The following is a 12,949-nucleotide window of genomic DNA, read 5'->3' as shown; positions in this document are numbered from 1 at the left end:
TATCACCTACCTGCGGGATTCTTTTTTTTTTTTTTTAAAGATTTTATTTATTTGAGAGAGAGAGAGAGAGCGCGCGCGCGCTAGAGCAGTGGGGAGGGGCAGAGGGAGAGGGAGAAGCAGGCTGCCCGCTGAGCAGGGAGCCCCGATGATGCGGGCTTCCCTCCCAGGACCCTGGGATCATGACCTGAGCCAAAGGCAGCCGCTTAACGACTGAGCCACCCAGGTGCCCCTACCTGTGGGATTCTTATGCAGGAAAGAGCATCAAGCCATTGTAGTTTTCACAAGGACCCGTTTTACAAACGGGAGAACTGAGGCTCAGAGAGAGGAAGTACTTTACCCGAGGACACAGAGTAAGCTGTGGAGTTGGGTCTGAATCCAGGCAGCCTAGTCTGGCTCCGGAGTAGGCTCCCCGTAAGCTCCTGCCTGTGCTGTGATGGGTCTCCTGTGTCTCTCCAGGTTCGGGCTTTGAGCATCAGCCCCTGCCCCTGCTGCCCTTCACTGCCAGGAGTGGGTTGCGAGTCCAGGGCACCTCAGCCTAGGTTAGACCAAGGTCCCTTTCCCTCTCCACCCCCACACCTGACCCCCTTCCCACCTTCTGTCGTCTGCCAAAACTCTTGGAAAATTGTATTCTTTGCTCCAGGTCTGGCCAGTCCCCGTAGCTGGCACCTCCCACTGTCGCCATGCCCTCTGTTTATCGGCTGCCTATTGGGGGACTGGCCTCTTCCTCTGCCTGGGATTTGGGCTTGTGGGAGGAGGAACCTGGCGGTGGGCCTCCAGCCTGCCCCAGGGGTCTGACCACCAGGTTACAGCCTGTGGATCAGATGGCTGGCCCACACACAGAGTTTAGAGCCTCCCCCTCTCACTTCACGTCCTGGCCCCTTCATGCCTCAGTTTCCCCATTTGGAGCCAGGGCAGAGTAACACTGTCTTCCCTTGGAGCTGTTGTCAGGGCGGCTGAGCCAAAGCACAGAGGCCCACCCTGGCACGGAGCCGGTGGGCTCTTGGTAACTGGCAGCTGTTACAAGCTTCCTTTGAGCGGGTTTTGGAAAAGTGGCCTCCTGAGTCCAATCAGGCACAGCAATTCAGGGATACCCCCTTGGGCCTCCCTTCCCACTTCCTTGGGAGGAGGCTGCAATTCCTTTACTCAGCTGACCTCCACCTGGCACCCACCTTCCTGTCCGTCCGTTCATTTGTACCTTCCTTCATTCCTTCCACAAGTGGGCATGGAGCACGTAGGCGGGCCAGGGCCCGTGCCAGGGACTCAGGAGCTTTCACACCCGTTTCATACCTGTTCTGATTGAATTCCCAGCACAGCTCATGGGGCAGGTCCTATTATTCCTGCTTTACAAATGGGGAAACTGAGGCATGGGTTGCTGGAGGCACCTCCCAAAGTCACCCCCACAGAGAGTGAGTGTGGCCCGGGAGGTGGTTACATGTTCTCATTCAGTGATCGTAGAGAGAGCCCTGGTTTGGTTCCAATCTGAGCCAATTTAGTACTTTTCAGAAAAAAAAAAAAAAGATTTTTTTTTTTTGTTTGTTTCACGGTTCAATAGAGAATGACTATTTGGGCTTGGTTGGGTGTTCGACCACGTTATGTGGCTTGTCCCAGGTTTTGGTTTACGGCTCTGTTCTCTTCTTGCCTGTAAAAAACCTGGAAGTGACTGCCGTGGGGGGCTGGAGGGGCAGGCTGAGGAGGGGAGGGGCCTGGGGGCTGCCAGGGCCCCGGGGCACTGCTCAGCCTTTGTGTCCTGGCCTGCCACACACAGGCAGGGCAGCCGAGTGCCTTCTCCGACGGTGCTGTCCTGGGAATGAGAGGTGGGGCGCAGCGGCATATCTCAAACACTGGCTTGGGTGTGATGCTCCTTCCGGCCCCCCCGCCGCCCCCCCCCAGGACAGCAGGGAGAGCCAACCCCGCGTGTAAGGGGCTGTTCTCGTCAATCCTTCTAGAAGCACAGTGGCCCTCAGGAGGGATAGGCCAGTGCCGTCCCCTGCCGGGGTGGCAGGACACGGAGCTCCTGACCGGGACTGTTCATTCGGGGGACAGGGGTGGGCAGGCCGTGGGGGCGGGCTGGGGAGGGCAGGAAGGAGGCTCCCCGGGGTCTGCCCATCCCCTAAGTAGCTAAAAGGCTACTTCTCTTTTCTCTTGCAGTTACCGAGAAGGAAGTCCAGCAGTGGTGAGTAGCTGTTTTTCCCCAAACTGTTGGCGGGGAGGCTTTGGGCTGATGGGACAGCAGTCCAGCTGCCCAGGACAGGGGCACGGGGAGGGGCTTCTGAGCATGGCTCCTCTACCATTCTGTCCAAGGCAGCCTTCATTTAGACTTTTTTGTCCACAAGGGGCTGATGTAGAGCCAGTTGAACTGGAGTGGAGAGGGGGTGTTGGGGACTCCTTGCCTTGTGTGTCATCTCTAAGGACCATCAGGCCCTGCTCACCAAAGAGAGGGGTTTGGACCAGGAACGAGTTAGGAGACTGGGTCCCAGGCCTGGCTTTGTCACTAAGTCACCGGTGGCCTTGAGAAGTCTCTTCCCATTTCTGGGGTTCAGCCCCCTCTTCTATAAAGTGAGCAGTGAGACTGGACCAAGGATGGCAGATAGGTTTTCTCTTGGATGCCCGTTCCGTTCAATCTGTAGTGGCTGCCCAGAGTGCCGTGTTAAGAAGGGTTCTGAGGCTGTATGTCATGGAGCAAAGGGAAAGTAGAGCAGTGAGGGATTAATGAGGGCTGTAACGGATTAGTGGTGCCTGCCTGGGCTGGGGGAGAGGGGAGTGGCATATTGTCTGTCACCTGGTCACCTGTGGAATGTGGTGGAATGTAGTGCTGACGGGAGGCTCACACTAGGGTAGACCTGAGGTTGGGGGGTTAGGGAGGGGAGGAGGCAAGCCTGGGTAACTTCCAGGAAAGTTTGGTGGTTTAGAAATGGACTCTAAATCCTGACAAGGCCTCAAGTGATTCTCTGGGCCTCAGTTTCCCCATGTGTACGGTGGGAATGATGACTCACTGGGAAGACATTCCCTGTGAAGGTCGTAGCACGGTGTCCAAGAGATGACAGCCACGGCCACTGGTCTTCTGTGCGCCGTTCAGATGGGGAACTGAGGCCTAGGGATGTGCCCCCTGTCACAGCCAGCCGCGACGGGCCTGCAGGGACCCACGCCCTGAGACTCCTGGCCAGGCTCCCCTAGTGGCCAGTCCGTGCAACTCCAGGTCCCTGAGTCCAGGTGGCAGAGGGTGGGAGCTGCGGCCGCCCTGCCCGGCTCTGCTGACCCCATGCTGGACACCCAGCCCGGTGGGCGGAACCCGGGTGGTGAGCCGGCTACTCCTGCAATGGGGGGGGGGGGGGGAAGGGAGGAGTGCATGTGGTGGGAGCAGCCGCTGCCGCCTTCTTCCTCCCCCACATCCGAGGACCAACTTGTGGGTCTGGTCTGCCTCCGACCTCCTTTTCACTTCTGCACTTCCCCAGGTGAGCGTTCCAGAAATGTTCCTACTGCTAGGTCTTTATCCCCATGGCTCTGCCTTCCAGAACTCCCCGCCCTTCCTTCCTGGGCCCTTGTCTACTCATATCTCCCTTTCAGAACTCCCCACCCTTCTTTCCTACCTTCCTAGGCCAGCTGAGCTCTCCTCTCCCAAGGCTCATCCAAGTCATCTCCTCCAGGAAGCCTTCCGGGATTCCCCATCTGTACATTATCCCCCTCCTTCCCACCTGGCAGCCAGAGGGGTCATTGTTGAACAAAAACCTGACAATGCTCAGCTTCTGCCGAAACCCTCCCTGACGCTCAGGTGAAGGCGGTGCCTTCGGCATCTTTATATGGGGATGAGGACCGCTTTGGTCTGACCCTGTTGATCCCACCAGCCTCCTTCTGCCCCCTGGCCTGCCAGAATTGCTCTCTGTTCCTGAACTCACCTCGCTCCCTGGGCCTTCCTGAACTTTGCCTGGTCTGTCCCCCTTCTGGGGATACCCCTCCACCTCTTTGCTTGGCTACTATCTCCCCACCCTCAGGGCTTCTTCCCTGAGACCCCTGGGCCCTCCATCACAGCCGGGGACACAGCCCATAACAGTTACTCATCTATGAGCCTCCCTGCCTCCTTTCCTGGCCCTGAGGGCCGGCCCTGCCCTGTTCGCCCCTGTGCCCCCAGAGCCTGGCCACAGCAGGTGCTCAGCCCCCAAGAAGCACACGCCAAGTGCTTCCCATACATTGCTCTTGTCTCCTGGGAGCTGCCCTGGGGGCCAACACGGCGAGCCCTGCCCGGCAGGGCAGAAGGTACAGTCTGTCCCGGAGAGATGGCAGATGCTTCCCCAGCGCCGCCGTGTGCCCTGCGAGCTCTCAGACATGGCCTCATTCAGTTCCTCCTCACTGTCACCCAGAGGAGTGTCCCATCATGGCATATCCTAGACAGGGCCCCTGAGCCTCCAGGCTCTACCCTGCTTACACCTGTGCTTCCCCCGGAGAAGGCAGGGCAGAGCAGCGAGGCGGGCTCTGGAACCAGGGCGCTGGGCTTGGGTACCCACACCCCACGTCCTGCGTGAACAACCTTGAGCAAGTTGCTCGACTTGTCAGTGCCTTGGTTTTCCCATCTGGAAAATGAGGGTAATAATAGTTAAACATTATAGGACTATTGTAAAGAACAAGTGATGTAATTCACATAAAGCAACTGGAGCAGAGCCTAGTAGCCCTCTCTCTGTTGGTGGTGTTAACAGTAATCCTGGTATCATCATCAGTACAACCCATGTGGCAGTCCTGAGCGTCACGGTCCCCTTCTCATTATGACAGTGGGGAAACTGAGGCCCAGACGGGTGGAGTGCCTTTGGTTCATTTGCCAAGCTGGTATTTCAGCTACAGCCTGGACAAGGACTCGGCCGTGGAGGAGAGTTCCAGGCACAGGGAAGAGTGAGCGTGAAGGTGCAGTGAGAATAGACTTGGCGTGTTTGAGGGTTCGCGGAACAGCAGGGAGGCCGAAGAGGCTGGCCTGTGGAGAGCATTCGTGGAGGTTCCCATAACAGAGCCGGGGCCCTAGGCCTTGTGACACCCAGTCCTTGCCATAGGGTGACTGTCTCTGAAGAGCTTATAAAGACAAGAACTGATCTTTCTTTGCCAGAAAGTTCTGTGAGCCTCGAGTCCATGTCCTCTGGTTCATTTTGGTGGTGCCTTCAAGCCTAGGAGACGGTTGACTGAGTGCCTTCCTCTGTCCCTCCTGGGTCAGCCCACGACCCACCTCACTGTGGTATTCTAGAATGGCTATACCCTGTAGGGTGAAGCTAGACCGGGGGTGGTTAAACAGGGCCACCCATGCCACCACTCTCCCCGCCGGCGCCCACAGCAGACATTGGTAATGGATCACAGATTATCGCACTCTGGATCCGTTTCCTCCAGTGCTCAGGGCGCCCCGTGCCATTGTTGCTGGCCCACAAAAGGAGCCCATCTGTTATCCTTCGATTGACCCGAGCCTCACTGGTTCACTGGGACTGTAGGTAGCCCACCGGCCCCTCCGCCTTTTGCACAGGAAACGGGTAGGATGAGCAGTTGCATCCCAAGTGCCCTGGGCCCTTCTCAGAGGACCCTTTGCCACCACGGCCACCAGCCAGCCCCTTCGTGTCCTAAACAGTTCTCAGGGCACCCAGCAGCTGGGGACGGTGCCTCCCTGGGAAAACTTGGGCTTCCCAGGACCTCTCCCCTCACCTTCTCCCTTGTAGGGGGATGCTTCGCTGGGCATCCCCCTGCTTCCTGTCCCTCACCCACACCAAGCTCCTTCCTACCTCAGAACCCCTGTCCTTGCTGTGCTCTCCGCATCCAGATCTTGGCGTCTGCACCCCGTGTCCTCTCTTCCGAGAGGCCTGTCCTCACCGCCCAGTCTTTGTTTCTCCAGCATGCTCTAGGATCCCCTTGTTTTGTGCTGACTTTCAGTAGCCGCGATGCAGCGGGGGAACCAAGACCCAGGGCTTTTTTTTTTTTTTTTTTCAAGATTTTATTTTTAAGTCATCTCTACTCCCAAGGTGGGCCTCGAACTCACAACCTCGAGATTAAGAGTCCTACGTTCCACCGGCTGAGCCCAAGGCCCAGGGCTCTTACATGATTCTGTGATGGGGGTCGTGGGCCACCCAGGGAGCAGAGGCAGAGCCGGGAGCAGCACTCGGGCCTCGGTGCTGGTCGGGCGCAGGTCCTTGGGAGAGCCCAGGCAAGGCTGCAGCAATGGGGTACCAGGCCAGCATCATTAGGGCTCAGTCTGCACCGGGCTCCTGCTGAGTGCCCCTCGGGGTCATCTCGGGGGCTCCCACCCCCGCGCTGCTGTGCGGTTGTCTGTATTTGCAGGGAGGGGGCTGGAGGCCGAGAGGTGAGGCCAGTGTCGGGATCCACAGCCGGCCTGGGTCCCTGCGCCTTGCTCTTGACCATCTTCGTTCCCATGCTGAACCCGGTTTGTCACTGTTGGAAGGTCAGGAACTGCAGTGAGGGCTAAGAAACTGCAGCAGGTCCCAGGCCCTTTGCAGACGATTGTGAAATTGACGTCACTCCCAGGGCAGACAGACAGCAGGGCACAGATAATGCCCCCCACCCGTGCCCACCCCAGGCCCTCATGAACACAGGCAGAGGGCCCGGAAGCTGGGAAGGAACAGCCAGAGGTGCGTGTTGGGTAGCAGCATTATGGGTTGTGGTGCCTTTCTCTCTTATAGTTTCTATTTTCCAAATTTTCTTTTTCTTAAAAGATTTTATTTATTTATTTGACATGGAGAGAGAGCACGCACAAGCAGGGGGAGTGGCGGGCAGGCAGAGGGAGAGGGAGAAGCAGGCTCTCTGCTGAGCAGGGAACCCGATGCGGGGCTCCAGGACCCCGGGATCATGACCTGAGCCGAAGGCAGCCGCTTAACCGACTGAGCCACCCAGGCGCCCCTCTATTTTCCCAATTTTCTGAAAAAACTGAAGCTCATAGGGGTGGAGACACTTGCCCAGGTGGCCCAGTGCTGTCTGCGTGCGTGTGTGTGTGTGTGTGTTTGGAGTTGGGGTCCAGCTCGCTCCACTTCCATGGCCCAGGCTGTGGGAGCTCCATCCTGCTGGCTCTCGCCTGGGCAGCCCCCCAAAGCTCAAGACCGTGGGGGCTGGTGGGGAGGCCAGGAAGGAAGAGGCATCGTCCTCATGGGTTGTGTTTACAGGAGGGGATTGTTTGCAAAGATAATGGGAGAAAAATCGGTCGGGTGCACCACGGAGGCAGCTGGGGCCACACTGGGCCTGATGGCGGGTGGGGGAGAAGCGCTCTCGTGTATCCGTCTATTGCGTATCCTTCCTGCTGCAGAAGGCCGCGCTGCCTCACTTTACCCTGGGCCTGGTGGGAGAGGCGCGTGCAGGGAGCTGCAGCCTGGCCTCAGGCTGGCTCCCACAGGGCAGAGATCCCTGGGAACTGAGAGCACTGAATCCCCAGCAAGTCCTAGCAGGCTGGGCCCTTTGGGCCTTGCTCGGGGTCCTCCGAGAACGAGAAGCTGAGCTGGAGTTGGACCCCCCTGTGTCATAGCGAGGATTCGTTCATTCATTCACTCGATCATTCATTTGTCTGCTCAGTAAGTCTTTACTGAGCACCTGCTATGGGCCAGGCCAGTGCGGGGCGCTGGGGGCAGCCGGCTCTGAGGGAGACAGGTGCCTGGAGTCCCCTGGGGGAGGGGACACAGGCATGGCCCAGGCTGGCACGGTGGGGAAGCCCCTTCTGTAAGTGGCATTCAGGCTTCCCTGCTTTATGAAATGACAGGTTGCTTCGCCCCTTTCCTTTTCAAAGAAGCGTAAGAGCGCACTTGTCAGGTCTGCAGCTTTCTCTTCTCATCCCCACCCTGTCTCGAAGAGCTGGCTCCCAAACACAGCCAGCCCTGTCGAACACCTGTGCTCATGTGGCCGGGAAGCGTATGTGCCGTGTGCGCAGAGACTGGGCCCATTTCCCAGGCTCGGTGCCATAGCTTTCTGTCCGATTCCCAGAGCCGCCTCTGGGCCCCCGAGAGCTAAGACCCCTGTTCTCGACTAGCGACAGGTACGGAGATAATTGATTTTAATCAAATGTTATCTTCTTACCTCAATAAAAAGATGACTTAAAATAAAAAAATAGCTTTCACGAGTCCTAGTAACTAAGGACGGTTTATAAAAGAAAAGGCAAATCTAGGTAGAGTTGTGATTGTTGTTTGATTTGTTTTTTCAAAGGTTTTGTTTTCTGCAACAATCTTTTTAAAAGTAGCCCATTTTTTAGTGGGTCATGGTCGATTGCTTTCACGGTTTGTTGATTTATGTGGATATAAACAACTTTTATTATCTAAGATTTGTACTCTATATCACATGCTGTGTTACACCAAACTATATCTGTGTTTGATATTTTTATGCCTGATCTAGAACATTCTGTAATGATTTTTTTTAAAGATTTTATTTATTTATTTATTTATTTGTCAGTGAGAGAGAGAGAAGAGCACAAGCAGGGGGAGCAGCAGAGAGAGAGGGAGAAGCAGACTCCCTGCTGAGCAGGGAGCCCGATGCGGGACTCGATCCCAGGACCCCGGGATCATGACCTGAGCCAAAGGCAGACCCTTAACCGACTGAGCCACCCAGGCGTCCCTCTGTAATGATTTTAATTTCTTTTTTTTGAAATGTGAAATACACATAACGTAAAATACCCTAACCATTAAGGCTGTGTATGGGGGTGGCCTCCATAAAGCCTGAGTGATTGGATGGGGCGGGGGCATCAGGGGCCTTGGTGTACTGGAACCTCCTCCTTGGGGCAGGTGGCAGGACAGGGCGCCCCGGGCGGGGGATCCATGGCATCTCGGGCTCTGCTGTGTGGGAGAGGTCAGGGGCAGGAGCTTGGCGTCTGGCAGATGTCCAGGACGTCTTTTGTGATCTGCCACACTGCTGTCATTTGTTGAAGTTCACCCAGAGCCTGGAAGGCAGGTGCTGTGGTGGTCTCCACCTCACGGATCAGGAAACTGAGGCCCGAAAAGGGGAAGTCACCTGCCCAGGGTCACACACAGCTCACGGATGGTCCTGGGATCGAGCCAGGTCTGACGGGGAAGGCTGAGCCCTTCCTTTTCAGTCCTTTAAACTCTAAAAAAAAAAAATTAAACTTTTTTTGTATTAGGGACTTCATGCATGCTCCATGCATGGAGCTAGTAATAATAAATAAAAGAAAAAGATCCTTCCCCCACCTGCTTTGCACCACACATGACGCTTGACTTGCTGGGAGTGTTTGTCCCAGAGTGTGATTTGGTCTGCAGGGGCCAAGGGGGACTTTTCTAAGGGAGACACCGAAGCCGAGAATGAAAGGGTGGGTGGGAGTCAGCAGGGTAGGGAGGAGAAGAGCAGGCTGAACAGAAGGCGTGCTGAGTGAAGGCCCTGAGCCAGGGCAAGACGTAACCTTCCCCAGCCTCAGTTTTCCCATCTGTAAAATGGGCATAATCGTCCTTGCCTCCTGGGCTCAGTGGGACCCTGGGGTGAAATTGTGCCTGGAGAGAACATAGCCATTTGCCTGGCCCTTAGTAGCCCCCAGGGGTAGTTGTTACACAGAAGAAAATACTAGTGGTAGACCCCCTCAAGCTCATGGGGTTCTCAGAGGCCATCTAGTTCAGCGGTTTTCAGCTGGAGTGGTTCCACTCCCAGGGGATATTTGGCCCTGTCTGGAGACCCTTTTGGTTGTCCTAACTTGGGGGCGGGTGCCACGGACATCTAGCAGATGGAGGCCAGGGACGCGGGACAGGCCCCCCTCTGAGAATCATCCAACCCCAAATGTCAGAGGTGCTGGGATGGGGAAACCCTGACCCCTGGAGCTGGTCTGAGTCACTTATTTTACCAGCAGGGAAACTGAGGGGCATTGCAGGGAAGGGGTCCCTCAGGGTCCCTCTCTCAGCGAGATAGGATGGGGACGGGCTTGGTGCGCAGGGCCTGGGCTCCTGGAGCAGCTTTCCTGGTGGCTGCGCATCTGAAGGGGAGCGGGAGGGACCCGGTCCTGTTGGAACCTGAGGCCTGGGCCCTGGATGGGGGATGGAGTCACTCCGTCATCCTGGGGACAGGAGTCCTGGACATGAACTTCCTTATGAGGCAGCAGCCCCCCGCCGGCAGTGGGGAGGGGGCGTGTGCCTGGTGCGGGGTGCCCCGGCTCAGCCAGCCACGGGAGGTTGGGCTGCGCCTCAGGACTGGACCGTTTTGTCAAGTCCCGGCCTCAGAGCTGTGACAACTCACAGGGTGAGTTAGGGCTCTGGGGTAACTGGGGTGTCTGGGACAGCTCCCCCATCTCTGCTTCGGCGAGGCAGGGTGCCCCCACCTTCTGATGATGAACAGCGGGGTGGCACAGCGTTTGGGGAGCACGGCCTCACCATGCGTTTATGTGGCCATGTTTCCGCCTGGCTGAAGGAGGGGCGGGTGACATGGGAACCCGGGAGGCAGGGGACCCGGGTCTGAGCCCTGATCCTGCTGCTGACTTGCTGTGTGACCTTGAGCCAGCCTCTCGACCTCTCTGGGCCCTCAGTTCCCTGTCACGGAGGGGTGGGGGGCCATCAGTGGGTCTCTAGCCATCTGAAGGAAGCTCTCAGGTTCTGGCCAGGGTCCTCGGGGCTCAGGAAGAAGACACTGGATGCCTGGGCCCCGCCTCCGTCTGTCCCTGCCTGTCAGTTTGTATGCTGATCCGTCCATCCATCCATCCATCTCCCTGGACAGACATTTACTGAGCCCACATTGTACACCAGGGCCTGTGCCGGGCATGGGGCCCTGCAGCGTCAGGGAGGTTACAGTCGGATGGGGACACAGCCTGGAGACAGACAGGGTACGGTGTGCTGGGGTCTTCCGAGGGGGGGAGGGAGCAGAGGAGCCTGTGAGGCTCTGGGGGGCCTGGCCAGCATTCGTGGAAGAAGTGACAGCTAAGCTGGGACTTGGTAATGGTAGGTGAGTGGATTAGCCCAATGAAGAGAAGGAAGATGTATGTTTTGCAGGCAGAGGGACCTGCAGGTACCAAGGCCTGGAGGCTGGAGATCGTATGGCAAGTTCTAGAAGGTGTGATTGGGTGTGGATTATGGAAGTGCCTGGCAAGAGGAGGCTCGGCCATGGGACTGGTGCAGCCTCTAATTGGTACTGCCTCCTGGGGGTGGGCTTCCTGGGGCCCTGGACCGTGACAGCCTCTGCGGGGGTAACCGGACAGACCCCCTCCCCGAAGTCTCCCCACTGAGGCTGGCCTCCCTGCGCCCCGCCAGCCCCCAATTACCACAGGGCCCCCACTGTGGGCCCAGGCAGCTGCTCTCCGAGCTGAGGACTCCTGCTGCCGAGCCAGCCGCCTTCTCCTCCAAGAGCCGCCCCCTGGGAGCCACCCGCAGGGACACTCCGAAGAGGCTTTTGTCTTCTCTTTATTGTTTTTAACAATTTCTGCGGATCACTTAAGTAACATACATCCATTGTGGGAAATGAGAGGCTCTGGGGGAGGCCCCCACCGCGGCATCCGGAGTGATCTGGGGACAACAGAGCCTGTCCCCACGTGGACCATCAAGTCCTGGCACCAGGCTCGTCCCCTCCTCCTGCCCGGGGACCTGTCTTGGCCAGGGAGCCTGGGGCCATGGACCAGGTCTTGTCCCTGCAATGCTCCTGCTCCCTGGCCGTGTGTCCTGCCCAGGTATGAAGTTTGGAGCCCAGAGCACCCCGCTGGGAAGGAGAATTTAGAGGAGGGACCTGCACGGGGCTGGGTCCCTTCCTGGTACCAGTGTTTGGAAGGGCACCCGACCTCTTGCCTCATCTCTGAACCCTGGCATCACTGAACCCACCTCGCAGGGCAGGGGTGACTCACAAGGAGCAGCCATGAAGGCTGAGCTCCGTGCCCGGGGCACAGAGCTGTTGCCGAAGGTCCAGGCGGAGGGTGGGTTGGGGCAGCCATCTGGTTACTGAGCAGGGAGCTGGCCTCCCTGGACCTCTTCTCCGCATGCCCCTTCTATGACTGGACCCTGGCCACAGTGCCACCTCCCAGGGCCAAGCCTGGGGTGCCCGGAATCCCCTCCCTGGACACGAGGGTCTCCATTAGAACAGAACAACGGGGCAGGTGAGTCTCGGCAACCCCATGTCTCTGAGCATCTGGGCTCTTCAGTGTTCGCCTTCGACCCCCGCCTCAGCTCCGGTCTGGGTTTCGAGGATGAGCAAGTCCCCCTCCTGAGCCTCAGTCTCCTCATCCTTCAAATGGGCTTCACTGTAGACTGGCTCACCAGCCGCCGTGGGCGGTCCAGGAGAATGGGGTTTGCAGCGAGGGGCCCTGAGAGCTAGGGGCTGGGAGCAGACAATGGCTGATCCCTCGCTAGCTTCCCTCTATGCGGGGAATCCCCCTCCTCCAGTTGGGTTGCTAAGCTACACACAAGAGCCAACTCATGAAATGCTTTACAACAACTCATCTGAGTTCATAATTACTAAAGATCATGCTGTTGGTGATTTTTTTATGCCCGGGCCTGGGGTAAGTATGTTAACCTCATCATCTCATCTGATCCCGACAAGATAGCTCTGAGAGCTGTCGCCTTTTTTATGAATGAGGGGATTGAGGCTCAGAGAGGGGAAGGCACTTGCCCAAGGTTGCACAGCCAGCAAGGGGCAAAGCTGGGATTTGGAGCATAAAGACATGTCGCCATCAGCGGGCATCTGCAGGATCCTGTGCTGGGCACTGGGAATACGGGGTGGACAAGTCCAGTCGGAATAAACCAGGGTGCCCTCTGAGCTCGCTGCCTGGCTCCCGTGTCCGTCAGTGCAGATCCCTGGGAACAGGGGTGGGGGAGGGGGGTGTGCATATTGTAGGGTGCAGGCATGTGGGAGGAGCCAGCTGCCGGCCCCATATGGTGGCTCTGCCCACTCTGTGGTGCCAGGAAGGGCTCAGTGGGGGAGGCGGGAGAGCCTGGTGCAAGAGCGCCACTTTGGGGAGCTGGTTCGTGTGAGTTTTGTTTTAGCCCCACCGCACGGGGGGCAGGGCTGGGGGGCCAAGTGCTGTATG

At 57.7% G+C, this 12,949-nt stretch overlaps 1 protein-coding gene across 1 annotated transcript in view; it reads left to right on the top strand.

Annotated features, from left to right (window-relative positions):
* The window catches only part of NCS1 (neuronal calcium sensor 1), a 50,588-nt gene that overhangs the window by 21,813 nt on the left and 15,826 nt on the right, over positions 1 to 12,949 (top strand). The window contains exon 2 of the mRNA XM_027615792.2: positions 2,149 to 2,173. Coding sequence (XP_027471593.1) covers positions 2,149 to 2,173 — 25 coding nt within the window. The remainder of the gene's footprint in view (positions 1 to 2,148; positions 2,174 to 12,949) is intronic.

The sequence above is a fragment of the Zalophus californianus genome, chromosome 13 (genome assembly GCF_009762305.2).
Source record: "Zalophus californianus isolate mZalCal1 chromosome 13, mZalCal1.pri.v2, whole genome shotgun sequence".
Classification (NCBI taxonomy): domain Eukaryota; kingdom Metazoa; phylum Chordata; class Mammalia; order Carnivora; family Otariidae; genus Zalophus; species Zalophus californianus.
Note: the sequence above shows the minus strand (reverse complement) of the source record. Positions and strands in the feature narration are given on the sequence as shown.